This window comes from Cygnus atratus, chromosome 23 (genome assembly GCF_013377495.2).
Source record: "Cygnus atratus isolate AKBS03 ecotype Queensland, Australia chromosome 23, CAtr_DNAZoo_HiC_assembly, whole genome shotgun sequence".
Taxonomy (NCBI): domain Eukaryota; kingdom Metazoa; phylum Chordata; class Aves; order Anseriformes; family Anatidae; genus Cygnus; species Cygnus atratus.
Genome location: NC_066384.1, coordinates 2,392,908 through 2,417,081, shown reverse-complemented (window position 1 = coordinate 2,417,081; position 24,174 = coordinate 2,392,908). Strand labels below are relative to the sequence as shown.

Genomic DNA, 24,174 nt, shown 5'->3' with positions numbered 1-24,174 from the left:
AAGTGCTCTGGCACCCCGCTCCCTTACGCACGATGCTACACATGCAGCAGCAGCTCTCTGTAAGCGCCAGCTCCATCGCACGACCCATGATAAATGCAGATGGATGCACATCAGGGACCACGAACGGAGCAGGAGGGACAAGGAAGAGGCTCTGGGAACCAAAACTCATGCCAGAGCCGTCTCCCGCTCTCGCACAGACTGACAGCTTCAAGGCAAGGCGTTACTGCCTTCCGCTTTCCAGTTTACGACACAGCGGAAACAGTGGTGAAGAACAGCACTGCCAAGGAAAGGGAAAAGGAAACACAAGAGAAACTCGAGTTTTTAAAGCCTCCATGCAGGTTAAAACTAGCAAAGGTGGAGGTGAATTTTAAAAGCAGCAGCTGTTCAGCAAAATCTTCAAAAATTAGACTTAAAAACCTATTTATTCCCAATCCAAGCAGCCAAGATGTCAGTCAGAAACTATTTCAGGAGCTGAGCCTATGGAAACCCACTGACTTCTCGGCAATAATTGTCACAGCATGGAGAGAAAGGGAAAAATGTATTTCTAAGAAAATTCTTCAAAGGACGTATAGTCCAGCACGCTGATTTCAATTTAGACTAACAAAAGCCATTCTTCTCTGCGTAACCCCCAGCACTCTCAGAGGCACTTACTCTGCAGATACCATATTCTTTTACTGAGCTCATTTATCCAAGCTCTTGCAGTTTTTAACTAACGTCTCCTACATTGTTACTTGCACTAAAGTTGGTAAAGTAGGAATAGTTTTAAATAACCAAGTTCATGGTTCCCTAGTTTGGGGAAAAAAATAAAACAATATGCATGGAAAACTTACCCTCAGCTTTCAGATCTTAAACTACAGATTATATTAGGTGTCATATTTTACGTACTGCTTGCTATCACATTAAGACAAATTATGTCTATTTGACTATTAAATGTGACTATTAAAGCAATTTCTTAGATAGCCTGTGTTCAGTTGGCCTTCTTAGCTCAACTCATGAGAAACCTCATTCAAAAAGCACTGAAAATTATTTCCGACCTGTAAACAGCACTTCTGAGAAGCAACGAGCACTCACTAACCTAAAAAAGTCAGAAGCAATGTATACAGATAACCTGAGACAAAGGGTATGCAAAGGTGTATCAGCTGCTAACAGCCTTGAGGAAATCATTGTTAGCACGGAAAAATATCTACAATTTCACGCTGAACTACTTTACAAACTAAATACTTCTGCCTCTCTCCACAAAAGCAGAAAGTTTCAGAAGGCACAGCATTTATCTAAAGCATAACCAACTAAGACAAGCTTTGATAAACAGATTTAATTCTGGAAGCAAGCTTGAAATTACCCTCCAAGCAGGCCCACGAAATGGAAATATTTAACTTTTCAAAAATTAAAAAAATCAAGCTTAGCTGCTATCTTAAAACGACCTATCTCAAGTTCACTATTTTCAAACATCTGTAGTTTTTTTCCCACTTTTAAAGAAAAAGCTTACTACACAGAGAATCACAGACCCTGACTGCATGAGTGATCAGAGTTCCGATAGCTTTGATTTAAGGCTTCCTTTAGTCTATTTTAATATTTAACATTTCCTTCCAAAAAAGACTTTTTAGTCAATAGATTTAAATGAAATGGCATTTATCTGAAAGTCATACAAAACAGTAAGTCAGTTTAGAGCAGTTTAGAATCTCTTTGTATTCCTATGCCCATGGTTTCACAAGCATTCTTCATTTAACAATACAGTAAATTAACTTTTCATAACAGTGAGATTATATTAAATATTAATTCACACAGGAATATTATATCCCAATTTTAGCAATTTATTAGTTTCCTTTTAATTCTTATTTGATGTAGGCATTCATATGGCCTTCACAACTGCAGCTTTCAACTAGCAGGGGGAAAAATTGCCAGCCAGAATCAGGCGCTAGCAGTACTTTATTGTTAAAAGGCAAAATCCAGGGTTTCACAGATGAAAGAGGAAAAGATTGCTTCTCAGCTGTGCTAAACTTTCTAACTGACGAAATGGATTTCACAAGAAACTAAGAAGTAACTCCTCCTAAAACATTATTTAATGCAGAGAAGAAATACAGGAGATACAAAAGGTTGTCATCTTTAAAAAAAATATAGCTACAATATCAGACTTTCAATTTAAAGCACTTTCCAAAGGGGCTTCTTTGGCTACCAAAATTTGTAAAGTTTAAGACAAAACATACCAAGGCCACGTATAAAAAGCTATACAAGCAATCTGATCAGGCTGAAGAATCAAGAACCCAAAACGGGCTATTTGTTGGATCACCAAATGAATGGGGATCCAGAGCATGGAAATATTCTCTCCATCTAACCAGCAATCCAGAAATACAGGAGAGTAGGAAGGGATTTAATCGACCTAAGACCCAGCAGCCGTGGAAACAAGATGAGGTACAATGCACTGTACAAAACGCTCTAACAGAGAGGACACAGGTGGAGCTCAAACCAAGCCCGTTCATTTCAAAAACGACGCTGATTCCATGAAATATCTATTACAAGGGGAAAACTAGTTTGCAGCGCTTTCATACCACTGCTCCTAAGGGAAGCTTTCCAGCTGATTTCTGTCTCCTCCCACACCTACAGAGGTGGCTTTCAGACACCAGCTTCCGATCACAGCACCCGTGTGAATTAAGTTTGGGAATTAACCAATGCACCTCTGTATCAACCAAGAACAAAAACGTCCATAGGAGTAGATATCTGCTAATGGAAATGATTTAGCAGCCAGTATTTCTACTAAAAAGAGTCAGTGCCTACAGCTATACCATATTTCTGATGCCCTGAGGAACAGAGATTGCCATCAAACCCGTCACAGAGTACTGTGACCACTACCTGCTGGCCCACTCCATAGCACACAACCCAGCTAAAAGACCTTGGAGCAGGTTCTGCACCCATCTCACAGAGAGCTGTGAGAACTTGCACACAGCGCAGCAGAACACAACTCTCACCTGCTCTATGGATGCTCAGACTTCAAGCTACACAGGCTGCATTTAGTTCAGTAGGTCCCTCTGCTTAAAAATGTCAGCACAAGAATACTTTAGGAGACACATTTCACCTTCTTACCTGTTCACCCTCCGAGGACACTTATCTGGTTTGATATCCACCTCATAGAGGTAGACATCAATCTTTGGGATTTCAACTTGGAAGCAGTTGGCCAGCAGTTTAATGGGTTTGCCCATGGTGCCATAGCCAGGACGTCTGGGCACCATGAGCAGGGGCTGTGCCCCGACGGGTCCTGCAAAAGAGAGAAACGACAGATCAGGAGATAGGCACCACAAAACGCTGTGTTGCAGAGGTACCACCTGCTAGCATTTTGGCAGCTAAAAATACAGAAGGCTCCTTGCATTTGCAGGTACGCGTACTGGTCTCCCATCAAGACTTACTAACGTACTTTCTTTTTCAGTTTTAATTCCCTGAACCAACTCACGCAGGGCCAGGCAGGCATCAGAGCTAGCACGTTCGAAGAAGGGCAGACGGGCCTTACCAAACGGCACGCTAACACATCAAGTTCCAAGCTAACGCTTGCCCTGTTCCCCTCCATGCCCCTCCACTCACAACTAGACTGCTTTCTTACTGATCAGTTTTAGCTGATGTGATTAGCATGAATAAGATCAGGAAACGTCCTAAACCAACAAAAACGTGTGCTGTTCCTCGTAACGCTATTATTGGGGAAAGGCAGCCTGGCATTAAACCACCAGTTTTCACATGCCTTTTCTGAACGCCCGCGTAACAACAAAACTGCAGCTCTGGACTTGTGCTGTTTGTGACAAACTTTTACCGTCGTCGTGAGCATAGCTTGCGAAGACATTATTCTTGAACTGTGCTGGCTGAAAATGGACGAAGAACAAAACCATTACTTCCTGTGCAACTCCACTGATAAACGTGACCGGCCAGAAGGCGACAGACTCCGATTAAGACGCTAGAACCATAAAACCCTTCCTCACTTAGACTTCAGAAAAGAACACCCATAGCTGCTCAGAGAAACCATCGAAATCCGGAATAAGAGATGCGTATTTCAAAAGTTACCTAAACGCATCTAGCTGGTAACGTGTTGCATTCCCACCCGGTTATCCACTCCGTTTAGTTTGTGCCATTTAGACAGGAATCCTCAGCTCCAGATCCCGGTTACTCACGGCTTACACACCCAATCGCAGTAGTAAACACGGTCCGCATTCAAGAATCTCTGCTGGTATCGCCCCTTCAAAATACCTCTTTCCATTCAGGAAACAACAAAAACAACAGGCTTTGTAGTCCAAGTTGCTTCCAGTTTTAAAATTACTCATCCCACAAATGTCATGATTTACTGAGCATTCGATCAGATCAGTTAAAAGTTCTCCCCTCCACTCCTACTCAGTGACGCAGACAGCAATTCCTGCCCACTCATTTTCATAGAAGAGTCGAAATGTCAAGTGCTGGTAAAAACATCTTATTTGTCTTTTGATTAATCTCCACCATTCCTGGAAAAAGCTGCACTATCTTGAGGCCGCGTACTGAGAATAGGTGAACATCAAAGCCGAGTTCCACCGTAACATTTGTCTGGCTCTACCCAGAAACCTACCAAAAAATTCTGGGTGGGTTGGCATCGAGCCCTAAGATAAAACAAAAACACAAAACAAGAGGCATCGTTTAAAACACCCTCACAGACTACGCTTATGCCAAACTTGTTCCAGGCATCTGTTCTCTTAAACTTTTCCTTCATTTTGGGACGATGACACGAGTAGAGGCAGCCCTACAATTTACTCCCGAAATGTTTTCAGGATGTAAGCATACGTGAAGAGTTACTACGAAACATCCGAGTGACACGAACGACTCGATCACTGATTTTATTATTACGAGATCATGCACGCCGTAGTTTATAACCGTAGGAAATGCAAAGACAATACAGATAAGGTTAAAGAGGATCCTGGCTGCCCCGTCTCCCCCCTGCAGGTGCTGCTGGGGCAGGGAACGCTACCCCGCTGTTCACCCTTTGCTCACCCGAACAAAATCCGAGTGTTCAACTGCACAAGAGCAAATCCCTGGAAGAGGGGAGCGGTATTTGGTTACCAACGTCAGGCAGGGTGCGCCTGGAAGCGGCCAGGGCCGGGTTGTGGCCCAGAGGAATCGAATCAAGGGGGTGATAAATAAACGGTGCGGGTCTACACGTCACTCGTGAATCGTTTTGGGGCGTTCAGCTGATTTTGCTGTCAATTCTGTGTGGTGCGGAGGCTCCCTTGGGCAAGCCCGCTAGAAACAGGAGTAAATGGTAATTCCGCTCTGCAGTGGCTGCCCAAACGTGCCAGAACCCCCTCAAAAACACACTGAAAGGCCACGCGGCGCTGCCTTCGAACCCATGAACCAAGCCCCACGGAGCAAATGCCCAAACACCGGAGGATGCTCCCGGGCACTGCCCAGGTAAACCAAAACCGTGAGCTGTGGCGTTACCCTACCCCACGCTGAGCGCGCCCAGAAGGGCTTCGTTCTGGTGCCACCCAGCCATAGGAACATCAAGTCTAAAAAACCCCCGCGATGGCACTGCTGCGGCGCGGCGGAGGACGAGGGCAGAGGTTTTTGCTGCCCCAGCACAAGGTTTGCCTATTGCTACCCTGCTGCTACAACACCAAACGTGAACACGTTCCTAGCACGCTCTTAAAAGCCCACGAAAGAACACAGATCAGGTCTGTTTGGGGCGCCAGATCGGTACTCAATTCACAGAACGGGTTGCGGATGGAAGGAAGCAACAAAAAGCGGTGACCCGCCGCTGCAGAGCACGGAAGGACGAGCGCCCAAACTGCACCCGGAGCCTCGGATGGATTCCTGGGAGGCTTCTCCCCAGCGAGGGAGGAAGCCTCCAGCAGACACAAGAGCTGCCACTGGGTACCGTGAACCTTCGGAGCGCGCGGTTCCTCAGAGAGCACACGGGGACGGGCTGCAGAGGAAACGTTTAACTAAGGCTCCACGTGGGTAAGAACACAGACCAGAAAATGAGAATCTCTCCTCAGGACCCGAGGGCATATTGATTTATAAAGCACTGTTCGTGGCATTCGTTGGGGGCATTATTTATGAGCATCCTTCAACGCTGGAAGACCTCTCACAAGCGAAGGCTCGGGAAGAGGCAGCAGCAGAGCCTGCCGGGACCATCCCCCGCCGCCACCCCCCCCCCCCCGTACCAATATCAATTCACCAAAAAGCAAAAAACGGCTAAAATGGAGCAAGTATTATTCATGAAACGCCGAAAAAAAACCCAACTCACACCGATACTACTTCTCAAAGAGCTGAAGCCTGGAGTAACGTTAAGACCAGGGTTTCTGGCTCGGACACAAGTTCGGTCCAGGCGGAGGTGCCGGCACCTCGGAAGCGTTGACCCCAGCTGAACCTGCAAACCTCCGAAGTTTGTGGTTGTTGGGATTCGGATCCACAGCTTGGAAACTCCCTCCGAAATCGGACCACGTGCCAGACCAACGTGGAAGTACCCTGATGGCTTGGGCAGGATCTGAATCACGACAGTCTCTTCTGCAGAAGTACGGATTTACTACAAAGACCAAACAACGAAACCCTCCGGTGCTTGCTGTGGCGGCACAGCTCGCGGTTCAGACCCCGTCTGGCTCGCACCCAAAACACGGTTTGAATCCAGCAACCAGACGGGCACCCAGGCACAATAACGCCTGAACTGAAAGCGCAGGCACAGAAACCTCCCAACTCTTCCAATAAAACCGTTTCGGGGAAAACCGAAGCTTTTGGAACGCGAGGCGGTGTCAAAGCAGGAAGCAAACCCCCGATTTCTAGCAGGATGCTAATAGAAAATGCAGCTCTCCTTACGTGAGCCTTTCGGCAAGGAACGAAAGTCAGCGCCAAGCTTCCGGCAAGAAATGATCCCTTTTCCTACTCTGGGCTTCAGCATTACAAAATTAAAAACTATTAACAGATGACTACTGAATAGTTTTATTTGTGTGTAAAGCTGTTCTAAATCTCTAATTGAATGGGTGACTACCCGGTCTTAAAAACCAGGATAGGGGACTTAACAGGGAAAAGATGATTGAAACTCCAGCTCAGGAACACGAGGCAGACTTGTCTCACAGACCTCATCCCCCGGCTGGAGCCTGCACGCTGCAGAAAGCTCTCTAAAGAGAGGAGAAAGGATGGAGAGGGGAGGGGAAAAAAAAAAGTTCCCTTTCAGAGGCCCCCAGCTTCTGTACGGACTCAGAGGCCCAACCTATGGAGCTCAGAGAAAATCCTGTCACCAGCAAGACATGAGTTAATTCCAAATTAAAAAAATAGATAGGGAAGGTTATATTTAAACATTGGTTTCAATAACCAGGCTCCTTACTTATGCCAGAAATCATGAATTGCCGTATTTCTGCAGCAGCAGCCTCTCTGGGTGGCATTACATTATTTATGAGTAATGCAATCCACGTTTTCTAAGCATTCCTGCTTGCAATTTAGGCTCCACGTTTTTCTTTTAACGGCCTCATCTAATAAGTCATGTTAAAACTCATCAAAAGCCAACGTTTTGACGCCACTCGCAGCGATAGGCAAGCGCCCAGACAGACAGCAGCGCGCTGACTTGCTCTAGCACAGCACGGGTACAGAAGACACAGCGAAGCGTTCTGGAAGCATTTACGAGATAACAAATGCTTATAAATTCCTGCTAAAAAAAAAAAAGTAATAAAATCTAAGGGCAGAGAGCGTCTAGCTCCAAAAAGCAGCTGATCCGTGCTGTGTGTTCACAGCGACGGGCTGGAGGAGGAGGGAGAGCGCGAGGACCCCGCCAGCGCGGTGCCACCGCGTCCCAAAGGTGCTGGGGTTTTGTCTTCCCGGTTTCCTACTCACTGCTTTGAAAACGACACAGTCCCTAACTTCAAACTGCTATTACCGAGCAGGAGAAACGCTCTGTCCACCGGCCTGCCACCTCGGGCTCAGGTTTGAGCCGCACGCAGCTCCCTTTCTCCAGTTTTCTGCCTGAAGAATATCTGAGAGCAGCACGTGGGATACGGCCAAATTTGGAACCGTGCTACCAGAAAATAAAAATACATTTTTACAGTCACCGAGCGAAACTTCTTTAAACGTAACGCTAAAATTACTTTACATCCCTTAGAAGTTTCGCGTGCGAGCAAAATTAAAAGCAATAAATTAATGACTAATCTCACCGTTTTCAGAAAAACGCGCCGCGGTACAAAGCAACGAGAAGCTGAGCCTGAAGAACATTAAGAACCAAACTGGTTCGTATCCGAGAATAACCCTTTCTTTAATTAAGAGGTGAATGCTTTCCATGACAGTTGGGTTATACAACCTAGTCTAATGCAGAAGAAAAATGACTTCAGTTATCGAGGTCTCTGATCACTTGGCAAGCCACCCTGCTGCCTGCTACTCCTCACTACGGATCCAACACGAGTTTTCGGATGATGGGCTGAGCTTTCAGGCTCCCCCGAGCGCCCCAGGTAGGCGCTGCCTCTCAATTCTTCGCTGCAGGAACCGGCTGGGGCGAGTGGGAGATCGCTGGTTGATTAGCACGTTGCTTCAACGCGTACCGGATGTGTTGAAAAGCACACAAGCCTTACGGTCCTGTCGCCGTTTGGTTTTTTGTTGTTGTTGTTTTAATTTATCTGGGAGATCAGCTCAAGAAGTACCCTGACAGTTAAACCACCGAGGAAGGAGCGCTTTGTGGAGCTCGTGCTCTGATTCAAACAGCTTCCCCTGCAATTCCACAGAGGCGAGGTTCCACTCTAACTCACATCACATGCGCGCCGTTCTGGGGAAGAGCAACTTTTGAAGGCACTTATGATTCATTCCCCTTCTCTGCTCTACTCCACCCACAAACATGCAGCTTTTAATGGTCCTCCCAAGTCGCTAGGCTTCACGCAGAGAGAAAACACCCAGTTCTCAGAACTGGGTCTGCCCAAAGTTGGGAGAGGAAAGCCACCAGGCGATGGAAGATGTCCGTAGTGCTTCACTGGAAACGTACCGGAGCGGCGTCAACAGAACAACGGCACGTTTAACACAAAACGCTTTGAACTTTGGAGGAAGGAGTAACGAAGTGTAAGTGGAGAGGGAGGCAGTGCTCGAGTCCTCGGGCTCGTTATGCCACAGAGCGCCGGCGATGCCATGGCAGCAGGGGCGCACTGCACACGCCTGCCTTGGGGAGGTTCACAACCCTCCTCTGCTGGAAGCGCGACGCCCCACACCGAATTCCAGCTCTCGCAGAGCCGTTTTCACTTCCCTTCACCTTTCCACAGCCAAGTTTATTGCTGCTACTCCACCGTTTACTTGATTTCACCACAACCTGCACCCCGAGCAGCCGCAGTCGCAGCCTGCCCCTGCTGTAAGCCACGTTTGAGCATTATTTAGTCTGGAAGAGGCACACTTGCCAGATTTCAGAGGCCAAGATCATCACACAGACTGGAAGCTGCCCACAGCACCGCTTCACCTACACCACGCTGGCTTCCATCCTTACTCCAGGAATACTCACAGCCCTGTGCTTCCCCACTTTGTGTCGGAGACACCCCTTATCTTCCCTCCACACGCAGAGGACACAACATCTCAGTGGCTTTCTCCTTTAGGAGACAGGACTTCAACCCTTACGTGCTCAGCCACGCACGGTTTGTGTCCTCCTGTGCCAACGCCGGGGTCTGGCGGCCAGAAGGTTCCCTCAGACATTAACAAAGCACAAAAGCTTTTCCTCGTTACGGAGCAGACACGGAGAGAAACGTCCCTCGTGCTGAACGCAACGCTTCGCAGACTAACCTCATCAGGAGCGCTGCCTCACGACGGCAGCACTTTGCTAAAATCCCGCACGTTACAGCCTTCCAAGAGGGAAACTCACAGGAAAGAAAAAAATGAGACATCTGTGCGCTACTCTGGCAAATCCGTATCTTGAGATGAGTCGAATTATACCGGGTTATCATTAAAGTTTACCTAACACACACAGATCATTAGCACAGCACCTGAATTCCGCAGGACCGCTAACGCCCTGCACCTTCCCCAATTGGTTCCAGTCCCATCATCCAAGCTCATCAAGCGAGGACACAGCTCGGGTGGCAAGCTTTTCTGGGCCAAATCCATCCTTAATTCAAACCTCTGCCTAAACACCAAAGCTACCTACACCCGAAGGGATGAAAACACACGTCCTGCTCAGCCAGCTTCAGCCCCACGTCCACGTTTTCGGCGGCCGGGGCTGCTCTCGGTGCGAGGGGCACGGCGCTCGGCGCGGCTGCTGACGTGCCCTTTGCCACCCGCTGCCTCACGCGGCGCTGAGGCAAACGCAGCCCAGACCCAAGCTCTCCTCGAGCCGCTCTGGCACGGGGAGACGAAGGCTGCTGATAAGGCGAGGCAGGAGGCCTTCCGACGGATCTCCGAGCACGTTTCAGAGGCAGGCGGCAGGTGCTTCGGGCGCGTTTAAAGCACTTTGGGGATGCTACGGGGGGGGAAGGGGGGGGGCTTTTCGTGGTAGAAGGCCCGGCGGGTGAGGGAGGAGGTGGAAGGCTCCGGGATCCACCGTCACGTACCAAACCGCCACGGCTCCGCGCGGGGAGCCTCGGGGTGCGGGGAGCCTCGGGGTTTTGGGGCGCAGCCACCACCGGGAGCCGCCTCACGTCGGTGTGCCCGGTGACCACCCCCCCCCCCCACCCCCCACCCCCCCGGTGCCGCCCAAAGCCCAGCTCCCCGGCACAGCACGGCGTTATGCAAGGCGGCCGCACCGCCGCGGGGCCGGCCCGTTACGAAACGTCCCGAAACCACCGGGGGGGTACCGGGGGGGGATCCCCACTGCCCCCCGCACCGGGCCCGGTACCCCACACCGGGCCCAGATCCCTCCCACCGGGCCCGGTGCCCCCCCCCTCAGCCTCCCCCCGGGTGCCCCGAAACCACCGGGGGGCTACGGAGGGGTCCCCACTGCCCCCGCAACGGGCCCGGTGCCCCCCTCAGGGCCCGGTTCCACCCCCCTCACGGCCGAGTGCCCCCCCCCCCCTCACGGCCCCTCACCTGCGCTGCCGATTTCCATGCATGGAGCTGGGCGCAGCCGCTGGGGGCTGCGGGCTCGGGAGGCCCCGGGGCGGTGCTGGGCGGCGGCGGCGGCGGCCCGGCGGCGGAGGCCCGGCCTCCCGTCCCGTCCCGTCCCCTCCCGGCGGAGGCCCACCCGCTCGGCGGAGGCCGCAGGCCGCGGCCCGGCCCCCCCCCCGCCCCGCCCCGCCCCGCCCGGCCCCGCCCCGCCGGAAGTTGCGTGGCCGCCCCCGCCGCCCCCCGGGCTCGCGCCTGTCGCCGCCGCCGCCGCTCGGCTCCGCTCGGCCCCGCGCGCCCCCGCCGCCGGAAGTCCCGCCTCTAACGCTCGGCCCCTTCCTGGCGGGGGGGGGGTGCGGAAGTGGCGGGGGAGGAGGGGGCGGTTGCTGGGCGACGGCGGGATGGGGCCGGGGGGGGGCCCCGAGGCGGCCCCGAGGCGGCCCCGAGGCGGCCCCGTCTCCCCTCGTTGTCCCCTGAGGGGCCCTGAGGCGGCTCCGTTTCTCCCCCCGTTGTCCCCTGAGGCGCCTCCGTCTCTCCCCGTTGTCCCTCCTGCACCCTGCGAGCCCCCCCCCCCGCAGCCGCTCGAGGGGCTTCGGTGCCTCAGGGGGCGCAGCCCGGGTCCGAACGGGTTCCACATCAGTTCCTTCGGGCATGGAGGAGAGAGGGACGGGGGCGCCACCAGGCTCCGTCCTACGAACCTCCGTCGTACCAACCTCCGTCCCACCAGCCTCCATCCCACCAACCTCCGTCCTACAAACCTCCGTCCCACCAGCCTCTCCATAGGTCACAGGTACCTGAGGGGACCATGTGGAGAGGATGGGGCCAGTATTCTCAACGTTTTTGGAGAGGTCCTTAGCGGTGGGCGGTGATAGGGCAAGGGGTAATGGGCATAAATCAAACCTCAGGAGGTTTCGTCGCCATCTGAGGGAGAACTTCTTTACGATTCGGGTGCCAGCACGGGGACAGGTTGCCCAGAGGGGCTGTGGGGTCTCCTTCTCTGGAGATATTCCAAACCCGCCTGGATGCCATCCCCTGTAACGTGCTCTGGGTGACGCTGCTTGAGCAGGGGGGGTTGGACCAGCTGATCTCAGGAGGCCCCTTCCAGCCTCAGCCATGCTGTGATTCTGTTTCTCTTTAATCCTCACTAAATGAACGTTAAAGGACTAAGCCTCATCCTTCGTTACCCCCAAGAACACCGCGCACTGCAAGCACTTCCCATGTGCCCAATGTGGAACAGCCTGGGCCGGAGCTCTGCAGACTCCAGCACGTTCCGTCCACACTGCCAGGACAGCCACAACAGCCGGGCTTCGTCCTCCGGGCTGAAAAATTCAGGAATGCACAAAAGTGGCCCGGAAGGGGCCTGCGAAGCTGCAGCAGTGCCCAAACGCGAAGGACGAGGCACAAAACTGCTCTGTAGGCACGGTTAAAGGCAGCTGCAGGGTACACGTGGGGACGGGCAGGCGTCCCACGAGCCTTTCACGCAGCCTTCTTTCTCGGGGAGTGACAGGTAAAGACATCTTACAAGTGCACAGTCAACTGTCTAAAAAATAACACCTGATAAACACACGTTATCCTTCGATATCCCCATAACAACCGAAGGATTGACATCGGGCTTGTGTTTGTTTTTCCAGTTTGCAGAGGAGCTATGAGACTAAGTAGCTCGGGTTGAGGAGAATAAAGGCTATGATTCACTAGATCTGCATAAATTCAGAGCGTATGCCTGCCCTCCCCTCAGTTTTTGGCAGTGTTTTTAACAATGTTTAGTACCGCTTTGTTATAGATTTGGTACACAAACTGTCACCAGAAGAAACGCAGAGGGTGAAACAAGCAAAACAGTTGTGTGCGTGCGGCAAAGTGACTCAGACGTACCAGTTCCAGCGTGGGGTCAGGCCGTGGCACCCTTACCTCTATTTTCTCTTCCCCAAAATACCTCTTTGATAAGAAACATACATGAATAAGAAGAGTATAAAGAAGCTATCCAAGCATCTTTGAACCTGCTGCTCGTTCTGGAGGAAGGATGTCAGCTTTCCTGCTGCTGAGGGGCATTTCCCAGCTACGCAGCTGTGGAGGTAGCAGCAGGGGAACTGCACCATCGGAGCAGCAGAGTAGAAGCTTGAGATTCGAGATCCAGGCTTCACATATATTATTAAGAACTCCTGTTCCAGGGACTGCTAACTAAATTAGTCCTAAAAGCGTAAATTTAGTTATCAGAGACGTTATGTTGTAAAGATTCTAAAAACATGGAAATTAAAAGTAAGCTACTAGAATATTTCCTTAATTGTAATCCTGAGAGGGGAGGGGCAACGTGATCACCAAGATCAAGCAGATATACCCAAGGCAGACATCTCCACAGAACGCGGGTACCTCAGAGGTATGCGAGCACTTCTGATGCTGCAGCTTAGGACGCTGTAATCAGAACCGAGGGCTGGGGCTCAAATGCCGACCTAACATTTGAAACCAAGGAGTCCGATCTGTTTTCCAGGACTTCAGACCCAGCTTCACAAGGCACAATTTTCTGTTACACCTCTCTTTCTCACATACAGTCCCCCTGAAGCTGCAAAAGAAGATTTTTCTGATATATATATATATTTGAAATGATATTACCTTAAAAGGAGCAGAAGGTGTGCAGAATCTGTAGAGATGCTCAGTTCAGTGTAATACGTTCTGCGTGCTAACAGTTTAATTAAATTAGCTGAGTACGTGCATGCCATTAGCAAGTCCCTCCTTAAAATCACTTAGCATTATTCAGAAATCCACAGTTACAGCTCAACTGCTAAATAATTCAGCGTCTAAAGGTATGTCAATACCTGCTTGTAAGGTAGAGCCCAAACTAATCCAGAATTCAGTGGATGGCAAACAGCCTCCAGTTCTGTACCCCAAGACAGAGCCCTGAGCTATTGGCGTGGGTTTGCAGAGGACTGTGGAGCTTGCAAGGAACTCTAAAGCTGGGAAATGTAAAGTATTGCAAGGTACAGAAACACGGGGATCAAAGCTTAACCCCAATCCAAAAGGAGTCTGAAATCTGCCCTTAAAGCACCTCGGAGCCAGCGGGCTTTTTGTGACCCTCCGAGCACAAAACAAGCCGTGCAGGAAGCGTGCAGATTCACAGCAGACGGCCATTGGAAACGTCTGGCCACAACCCACTTGAACAGAAAAGGCTGAAACGATCTCGCAAGTGCAGGAGCTGGCCGCTCCGCAAATCAAACTAAAATAAAGCCTGCAAATAGCGGAAACGCGATGTGTAAACGTGCACAAGTTGAGAGATAGCAGGGGGCCGTTTGAACGGGGAACAAAAGGTACAGGTAAAAATGTAAGTGGCAGTTTTACATTGGGTTTTGGGTTTGAGTCAAGACAGATCCAGAGGAAATGTTTGCTTTTATATTGCCCGTCTCAAAACCACTCAAGTCACGCTAAGGTAGCACGGCCAGGCAGCTGGAGTGGCGGCAGATTTTGATGTACGCTTGTGCCATTTAATAACCGAAGGAGCTCAAATTAAGTCGGTTCTCAGATATTTTAATGAAAAGTGGAATTAATGAAAAAGTGGAATTTAATGAAAAGCGGAATTTAATGAAAAGTGGAATTGCCCATCCTATTCCAAGAAGTTTTAAGCATATTACTTGCTCGCTTAAGTGTTTCTCTCATCAAACAGAAATAAGTTGGAAAGAGAGGAGTTTTGGATCCTCCACAATATCTGATGCAATCCAGCTACAGTCAGCATTTCACTGTTCGTTCCCAAGCCCTCCTCCAGTGAACTGCCAGGACTGAGCATGGAAGCTTCTTCCTTCCCCACGCGATCTGACTCAGGAGTGTCACCCCAACATATTCACATTGCTTTTATTTAGGTCTTCTGCCAACAGTTACAGGGTAACAGACACTTGGGACTGCAAAGTCAAAGTTGCAAGCAAAAATCAGGACCAAGGCAAAAAAAAAATAAAAAAAAAAAAAAATAAAAATCCACAAAAGCAATCAAATCAAATATAAATACAATGTTCTGGAGCTCTTTAATCATACCGTTTTCTTTAATAAAGAGGTGGTTACGATCTTACAGTATTTTCTTTTGGCCTAATCCAAGGATTTTGTTACTCTTTACCAGTCTTAATTCCACGCATACAAAAAAAAAAAAGTTGATATCCAACCTTTAAAATATAAGCCATATTTTCTTAATAAAATAAGTTTTGTGCTGCTGCTTGTTTAGTAAGTACTGTACATCAACTGTTCACGTCTATTTAACAAATGGACCATACAGAGTTCAAGCTAAAGCAAAAAAAAAAAAAAAAAAAGAAAAACAAACACAAGAAAAACAACCCAAACAGGATGTCTTGTCAACACCCTATGTACAGTTCAACACTTGCTCGTATAAAGGAGGTACGAAAGGGGCTAGAATTGAACACAAAAGCACTGGAGTCCCCATCAATTTTCTTTCACAACTATTGAAGTGCAAATCACTCAGGCAAGATATGAATTTCACTCGTTTATTGCTGTCCAGAGCTGTCTGGCTTCCCTTGCTGAAAGAACGACATTCTTTTATTTCATTAACTAATTTTCCAAGAAGAAAACTTTCCACGAGGCAACGCTGAACACTCACTCGGGCTTTGTGACACCAGGCATCAGGTCAGAGGCTTGCAAGCACCAGAACCCCCCGACTGCCCTGGAAGCTCTGGGGCGAGGGCTGCTCTGCCCTCGCGCCCCCGTTACGTTCCGATAGGAGATCGGGGAAACAAACAGCATTCAACAACTGACAGGTAAATGAAAGTGATTCCTCTTCCCACAGGACTGCATGCACTTGGCGGTGGTTCCAGTCGCAGAAGGAACACGTGCGCACTGAGAAGGCAGAGACTCGGGAGCCGTTCAGGATGTTCACGTGGAGTTTGTGGCTAACTACAAGTCCTGATACGTAGCTGGGTTAACACCTATCCGCTAGGGGTACCAAAATGCACAGCACCTCAACATGCAGTTTTTCACTTGCATCTTGGACAAGAGAAGGGTAGAAATATCGAATGCTGGAGCCGCGCAGAAGGTACAGTGCATAGTCCATTATATAAAACATGCGGGTAACTCAAACCCCTTCTAAATTTCTTCAAAATGGAAATAGGGTTTAAAGGGCACAGCAGCTACTAGTTTGGCTTTTTTATTTATTTATTCAAAACCATGAAAACCCAACGCAGAGGGTGAAATAAGGGCAGAACATGATCTGCAAGTCAACAGCTGAGAGTTTCAGAAGCTGTGAAGCTTTTGTGTAGTTAAAATTGCTGTTAAAAGTAGGTGCTACATCAGCAAGTCTTCATTCATAGTTTTCTATGAACAGCCACCTTACAAATGAGTGCAAATCTTAAAGGTCCATTTTACATTTCAAGTCTCAAGGTTAAAAAAAAAATTGTTACAGAGCAAGAAGCTGTTTCTGTAAATGCCCACGCTATCTCTTTTCAAATGGTTAAAAATGGCATGTGCTATGCCACAGCTACTAAAAGACATTTCAGAAGTCTAGACCCAACTAAAACACTAAAATAAAAAATAGAAACCAAAATACCTTTGCCCCTTGCTGCAGAGCAGCAACCAGGTGCTTTCCGTTGTAATGCTGGTGAACAAACTGATTTACAGAGAGAACCTTGGCCTAAACCCCGATTTTATTCTTAGCGAGGGGCTTTCTAACACAACGTGAGCAGGTACAGCCTCTCTGAGATCATTTTGCTTTCAATGCACACAAGCCAGAATTCCGAGGATGAAATGGAGAGGTGCTGAATTTGTGTCACTATGCAGGCACTTGTGTAGAGGAATGTAGGCTTCTCATGTTGACACTTAGTGTTGACGCGTTCCCTGCTCTCTAAAAGCTTCCCTAAGAGTTGGCTACCCTACCGACCACGAAGAGTTCCTGGTCTCCTCCCCACCACCTTGCAGATAGACAGCAGTGGAGTTTGACACAAGGTGCAAAGGAGAATATGAGCCAAATACTGTAGTCTTGAGGACAAAATACAACTGTGCTAAATGTAGGATCTTCACAGAAGGTGACATCAGTGGGCTCAGCACTTAGTTTGCATAGCATAGTGATGTCTTCGTTTTTCACAAATATGTTGCCCAGAAAGAAAACAGGTAGAGTGAATTCCTGGTGCTAGGACAGATTAATGGGCCAACATGACTACTGCGGTTTTCATGAAGGCAAGGCGAGTTCAAACATCGGAAAGTACAGAACTACAAGATGTGCTTCTATCCACACGTACTGACAAGGGGCAGTGCTTGGGATAGATCTGCTTTGAAAATGCGTTCGCTCTTGGCAGTAAAATGGTGACAGCTCTTCCCTGAAAGAGCTTGGTAGGAGTGCACACGTAATTCTTCCTCTTGAAGGAAGCGTTGTGCGCACCTTTCATATCAAAAGCCGGATAATCTGCCCACCTGATATCGGTAATGAGTTGCTACTACTGCCCTGCTGTGCATAATGGTCATTCTGTGCAGCAAAATGAGTCTGAAAAGCAGTCACTACGTTACTGTTGGGAAAAAAAGGCTTTTTTTTCCTGTAAAGAACACAAATCAGTAGGAGTTTCCCCCATGACAATAATGAGGATTTCGCAATTCTGACTAAGGAACAAATGTGGCGTGCTTTCAGATGAAAAACCCTGCGCGTGAAATCAGTGAGACCGTGACACGAAGAGCAGCAAAACCTAGCAGCAGACACGGTGCCAGTTTGGAGGTGCTGACGCTGGGGTACGCGGTACTTCCGAAAGCAGCCGGCCCAGGCAGGCATGTGTCGAAGGCACATGGTGCGAGGGAGATGGGTGCTGAGGAGTACCCCGGAGCTGCACGGACTGCAGCTTGTAACACTCACCGGACAGGAAACATGAGAAATCTCTGGCGCGAGCGCACAGCCTCAGGAAGTGCGGTGATGTAAACTCTGAGCATGTTAATGACTTGTGTATTTTGGCAACAGACTCGGTATCATATAAAAATAATGTTTAGTAAAAAAATCCCGGTGTCCATCATAGAAATTCAGGAAAAAAAAAATTGATAGCGATTTCTGTCCTCATGGGATGACAACGCCCCCATTTGTCAGAAACAGTTTTAAATAACAAGTAGTACATTGGAAACAAAAATGGGTCAGCAGCCATTAAACGTGTCCTATATGAAAGTGCACATCTTTCAATGGAGTTTAACCACCATGAGGTTGTGATCTAACACAAACTGCAACTTAGGACCATAGAAATTAACTCCTTCCGATGGAAATATGGACCACCATCAAGACAAGATTACTATTTTCCTTACAAGATTAAAAACATTGAAATTTTGCAGCATCGTAGTAAGGCACTCACCCATGGAAAAGTCTGTGACTGTTGCTTCAAGTGGCAGCAGCTAACTAGCTTTTAACACAAGGAAGACAGTTTTCAGTTCTGAGCTAAGTGCTAGGGTGCCTTACATTATATGGGGGGAATTATTCGGGGGCGGGGAACTGTTAGTGTTAGAATTCTCCTATAAACTAGTTGTTTTTTCCCCTTAACCCATTAAAGCATCTCATATTCTAAAATATTAGTTTTATAAATCTAGTCTTCTGTTTTAAGGCTCTAAAAATCCCCTCCCCCCAACCCCCACAAAAAATACCTACCAGCGCCTGGTGGGCAACGGAGGACCAAATCCGCCATTTCACAGTCAGGAGTCTATAGTATTGCATCTTAAAAATGAAAACCTGCTTCCGCCTCCTGGGAGTTTTATCCCTTCCTTGAATGCCTTCATGTGTTTGGTCAGGTCAAAATTTTGCAAAGCCAGAAAAAATTAAAAAAATAATCAGTCTCTTCCAATCCTACGAAGGTGTTGGATCTTTCTGTCCCGTGGTGCTGGTCTCCTGCCTCAAATCGACGCTGCCTGCCCTGCAGTGATTTCTCATTGGAAAAAAAAAAACAAGGTGTCCCAATGCTTCCTTTTTTGTATGGCTCCTACAAATCTGAAAGCTTTCTTGAGTGAGGTAACAAAAGTTAGGCTTTCAAGCAAAGTACATGGTACGTAAAGTGTCCTGATGAACCTGCACAGCCTTCGCCAAGGCCTGGGGGTCTCTGCCGTTGCTCTGTCCAGATATATGGCTGCCCTCGCCACTGAAAGCGCAAGAAAATCATTGTGTAATTATTTAATATTCCCCCCCAAGGCACACTGAGAAACCCCCTTGGACATCTGAGTCTGCTGTTCTGGACGCTGTCTGCACCTCTCCCTCGTGCTAAGTGTGAACTGTGCCCAGCACTGCGGTGATTCCAGCACCCCGAGGTGGCTGCAAATCCTCAAACACCCCAGGGATGCTCCTCCAAGTCCGGGATGAGATCAAGACGGGATCTGGATTTAACCCTCCTTGACCCCCATTTCCTCCTAGACTGGGACCTAAGAGGACGTAGCTACGGGCAGGTCTGCAGAGCTGCTCTGATCCAGCCTCTGTTGGACCCGAAGGCAGCGCACTCGTGCCCCGCTGCTCCTCCCTAGGGTTTGCCCTCCGTGAGCCGGCAGGACCAGCCCGCTCACCTGTCGTGCTCCTTGTCCACGAGGTGATACCGCGCTCTGAACGCCACCAGTCGGGCGTAGTACGCCGGGGCCGGGATGGAGACCGAGCGAGTGCAGCGCACGTACGTATGGCACAGCTGGTAGGTGAGGATTTGCAGCTCATCCGCCGTGAATCGGTTGTCATCCCAGAGCACGTAGTAATGGGACGGCCGGCTCGTACCCTGCCAAGAAAAGGGAACGGTGTGAAATGAAAGGTGCTGCCCGTGCCTGCAGGCAGCTGCCTGGTATCCTGCTCACCCTCCTCCCCGATCAAAATGAGACAGCAGAACAGCCTGAGCAGGAGAGAGGTCCGTGCTTCCCTAATTTAAGAACCCCACATGTGAACAAGCACTGTGAGGCAGGAAAGCACTTTGCACTGATGTGCGAACTATGGCCAGGCACTGCTGGTGCTTCCGTGCTGCTTCCCCAGGCCCCTGCCACCGCACGGCATCGCGCGTTGCACCAACACAGAGCGACCCCACAGCAACCCCACAGCTCCCCACCGAACCAGGCCAGCTCCCTCCTGTCCTTGCAGCGGGAGAGGATGCCAAAAAGCCTCTTGCGGAAACAGCTGTAGATTAAGTGAGTGCAATTTCTTCTGTATGGTTTCTGACTAATCTTGGCTGCCTGAAGAAGGGCAGCTGCAAAGCAAGCCACCTCCTCCAGGGACGGCTGGCCCCAGCTCTCCCGCCCACGGGCAGACAACAGGTCCCTGCTGACAACCAGGCGCACCAGCGAGCCCAGCGTGCTCAGGCACCAGCTGACAAGCTGCTGAGCTGGCCGCTCCAAAGAAGGAAATTCTCAGGAGAGATCCTTGGCTCCAGGAGAGAAACCAAGCACACGCCACAGAACGCAGCGGCCACGCCACCTGGCACCTGCTAGCCCAAGCCGCTGCAACGGCAGCTTGGAGCAAGCGCCCGTGTCTCCAGGGAGGGCCCCGTCAGACGCACGAGATGCAATCTGCAGCAACGACCAAAGAAAAACAGCAGCATCACAACGGCCAGCTCTGCAGCACGGTACCTGAATGCCTGCATGACTGCACAAGTAGAAGTCAAACTCAAAGGGGTGGGTGATGTTTGTATCCACTGTTGTTCCGGCTGGGATGTTCCCACTCTTCCCAATCTACAGGGAATAGAAAGAGAGATCCAAGCACTGCACAATTTGAGTATTTCCAGCTGCCCGGAGCACCGCCTGCAACACCTGCTCTGCATTAGGGCCACAGCACAGGGTCCCCCAGCTCAGCATCTCGGTTTGGGAGCGCCATGCGCAGCCACTCCACTCGGTGGGAACAGAAACAGGTCATCCCGCTCTGCTCCCTGCCCCAACAGGCCTGCCGGCATTTTCTGCAAGCATCAACACCAGCCATGACATAGACAGAGAGCACACTACATAAAAAGGCAGGCAGGCAGGGTGAGGGCTGGGCACTGGCCCGTCCCACTGCAGAAATGAGGATTAAGTGAGTAAAACTCCAGGGATCTCTGCAGAGAGAGTACACTAGAGCCTTTGACTTAAGATACCGGGGCTTTTACGCCCCGGTGAAAAATGGTCCTTAGTTCCCCAGATTAAGTCTTCATGCTCAGGGAGAGCCAGAGTCTGGTTAGACGAGATTTAAACCCTAAATATAGATCAGAGAGTTACTGCACAGCACACACAAAGCACACATGAACTAGCTGTGAGCAAGCAAGGGGTTATTCATCCTGTCACAACGTCAGCGGCTACAGCTATCACCAAAACAACAGATGTTTTCAAGCTGACAGAGGCTATTTCAAGAGAGTCACCAGGATCATCAGCACCCAGTAACTCATAACAACAGCAAACAGCTGTCTGGGTTTCTAGAAGCAGCCTAATCCACATGGATACGGGAGTCAATTGAGCAGCAGATTTTATTCAAGAAAGCGCTCTGCCTGCCAGCAACGAGCTTTCCGCTCGGTAAAGTCCAGGGCTGACTCTCCCTAAAAGCTGGCGATGAAACGTCCCCCTCCGGCCCTGCCGCTCACCCTCTCGTTCTTGTCTGCGCAGAAGAGACGGGTGTGATGCCTTTTCTGGACGACGATGTAGGTGATGCCAGGCTGGTAATCCTTTTCCAGTTTGATGCAGGCGTCACGGATCGCTAGGAGCTCATAGTGAAGGATCTGGAGAGACAAGCGCACGCGGAGTGAGCGGACGCAGCAGCTGGTTTCTGCACCCAGCTGTCCCTGCCCGCCCTCAGGGAAGCCGCAGCAGCCAGCGCAGGTTTAGGCAGCAGCGCAGGGACCAAGAGATCCGATACCGTCATCCACGAGCATTTGTCAGCACTGCGCGTCCCCAGACACAAGTGGAAAAAGAGGAGAGTGCTCAAAGCTAGCCTCGGGAGATGCTTCAAAGCACCGACTGCCTGGTGCCCTCGTGCTGCCAAGCACGTCCTCGGTGACTGCCAGATGCCCAGCACCGGCTCCGCAAGGCTTTGGCCCAGCTCCCGCCAGCCAAATCAGCCCAACACCACCAGCACGCACAAAGCATTTCAGCAAAACCCTGCAATTTCAGGCAACAGAAATGCTAGTGAGGCAAGCTCGGGGCCTTAAAAAGACCCTTCCCTCCGGCTGCAGGCTGGCCTGCTGCCCCACAGAGCTGCACGCCCCAGCTCTGCCGGCCGAGGGGGGTGCAAGTGGTCCTCACCTGCGGGAGCTGCCCCTCGGGAACACCGTCACGGTAGAAGATGATCCTGGTGGGTTTGAAGCGGGTGGATTTGTAGAACTGGATGAGGAGCTCCCTCACCATGTAGGACAGGTCCTCGATGATTTCCTGGCGAGGCCGCTGCACGCGCACCGTGGCACAGTACCGGCTGGGGTGGGCGTCCATGCTGCCCACAACCTGCAGGGACAGAGGCGGGCCAGGCCGACGCGTTACCAGGGGAAGGACGGGGGAGATGTGGGACTTTCCCAGCCTCTGACTGCTTCCAACACCCACAGCTGGCCGTGGGCAGCACCCTGAGCTCACAGATCAGGAGATGGGACAGCAAATACCATGAAGACAACTGCAGCCGAGAAAGGACAACCCTGGTGGCAGCCACATCCCAGTTTCATGCTCTGCAGTGCCCCTCGGGGCATTTACAGGAATTCCCAGTGAGATGGCTGGGCTGGCACCACTGAGCCACACGGGGCTGTTACTGCTCTGTCCCTGCTCCTGCTCAACAGCAGAGGGGTGAAGGAGGAGTGGGGCTACAACTCTTCTCCCTCCATCCCTCACTTGAGGCTTTGGGCTTCCACAAAGGGCAGCTCAGCCTGCAACCTGCCCTGCTGCCCCACCAGGGCAAGGACACCCCCAGGTACAAAACCCCACCATCGCCGTGCTGTAAAAGCCGCTTAGGTCCTTATTACAGGAAGAGCAGGGAGCTCAGCCCTTACCTCTCCAAATGTGGCAAGAGCACAGCCGCCCTGCCCACACTGGGGTGCCGGGAGGTCTTTGCCCGAAAGGTGACCGAACCAGGTCAATGTTTGCAAAGAGCAGCTGCCAGCATCACGTCCCCGTGCCCCCGCTCCGCTGCAGGAGTCACCCAGCGCAGCCCGGCGCTCCGGAGGGGAGACCCCGAAGACGTCAGGCACAGAGACGAGGGCAGCCAGGCTCAGCCGTGACGCAGGGGTGGGGGCACAGCGTGAGTCACGGCGCTAAGGCGGGTTTTAGCCCACGCTGTGACATGCTGCCACGCTGCCCGGGCGCTTTGCTGCTCTGAGGCCAGCGGGACGCTGCTGCGTGGTCCGCATCCCGCCCACCCGAGCAGGGAAAGCACCGCAGCCCCACATCCTCTGCGGCACTGAGCCCATCCCACGGCCCCCACCCTCAGCACGGGTTTCGCTTTTGCTTAGCGAAAGGAGCTCTAGGTTCTGGGCTGCTGTCAGAGCTGAAACGCTCAGCAGAAACGTTTCCTTTAGCCCTAGCAATGAATCCTTTCCTATCGTCTTATTAACAATGCGCCAAGGAGAAGGTTAAGGCCAAGTCTATACCCTTCTCCTCCCCTGCGGCTCCGAAAAAGCTTTTACAAAAATCAAGAAAAACAAAACAAACCACAGTGGTCCCGTACAGAAAAACACAAAGTGTTTTCAGAGTGGAAGCACCGCCGCCAGGAAACAGACTGCCCTGTCCCACCCACACCTATGAGCAAACAGCCAAAAGCATTTCCCAGCCCCTTTTAATTAAGAAAAAACCACTCCTACAGAGACATTTGCATGCCATGGAAAACCTGAGCTATGAGTCCTGGAAAGCTAAGAACTGAATAGGAAAATGCTGACGTGCTTAATTAAAACAGATGCTGTGAGAACCTGACACTCTCCTTCACTGCAAGGAGCACAAGGACAACAGCCTGCAGGCTCCCAAAGGGCGCGCGCTGCCAGCCAGCCCCACCGGCAGCTGAGCGTCACATCACTCCGTGGATGCTCGTTATTTGCTTGGGGTAAATAAGCAAAGTCACCCCATTTCTCCCCCCCATCTCCAGTCCCTGCTCTCCCTCCCGGGGAAGGTGCCTCCCAGAGCTGCTGTCAGCCAGCACTGATGCCTCCAGCCCCAGGGAGCACAGCAGCAGCACCGAGCTCCCTGCAGGCCCTGTCCAACGGGGCCCAGCACATCACGAGCCCCATCTGCTAGCAGCTGCCAGCTCTCCCGGCTGCTGCCAGCTCTCCCAGTGGCTCCTCAAAACCACAGCTCCTCCGT

The 24,174-nt window shown here is 50.7% G+C and overlaps 2 protein-coding genes and 1 long non-coding RNA gene across 4 annotated transcripts in view; 1 reads left to right on the top strand and 2 right to left on the bottom strand.

Moving 5' to 3' along the window:
• The window catches only part of LOC118255688 (protein argonaute-3), a 39,693-nt gene extending 28,544 nt beyond the window's left edge, over positions 1-11,149 (bottom strand). Inside the window, exons 1-2 of the mRNA XM_035562058.2 lie at positions 10,972-11,149; positions 3,079-3,250 (exon numbers count right to left, since the gene is read on the bottom strand). Coding sequence (XP_035417951.1) covers positions 3,079-3,250; positions 10,972-10,990 — 191 coding nt within the window. The 5' untranslated portion in view covers positions 10,991-11,149. The remainder of the gene's footprint in view (positions 1-3,078; positions 3,251-10,971) is intronic.
• LOC118255739 (uncharacterized) lies at positions 10,232-17,732 on the top strand. Its single transcript, XR_007709124.1, has 3 exons — positions 10,232-10,371; positions 15,758-16,003; positions 17,585-17,732. It is a non-coding gene; the product is annotated as an uncharacterized LOC118255739 (long non-coding RNA).
• The window catches only part of LOC118255690 (protein argonaute-1), a 27,019-nt gene continuing 17,810 nt past the window's right edge, over positions 14,966-24,174 (bottom strand). Inside the window, exons 15-20 of one of the 2 annotated variants that reach the window (XR_007709123.1) lie at positions 22,147-22,341; positions 21,489-21,623; positions 20,512-20,613; positions 19,474-19,673; positions 18,571-19,058; positions 18,285-18,328 (exon numbers count right to left, since the gene is read on the bottom strand). Coding sequence is in view for 1 of the 2 variants with exons in the window: in XM_035562059.2 (XP_035417952.1) it covers positions 18,950-19,058; positions 19,474-19,673; positions 20,512-20,613; positions 21,489-21,623; positions 22,147-22,341 (741 nt within the window). In the remaining variant the exon portion in view is untranslated. Of the gene's footprint in view, positions 19,059-19,473; positions 19,674-20,511; positions 20,614-21,488; positions 21,624-22,146; positions 22,342-24,174 lie in introns of both variants that reach the window. The other variant, XM_035562059.2, reaches the window with a different exon arrangement.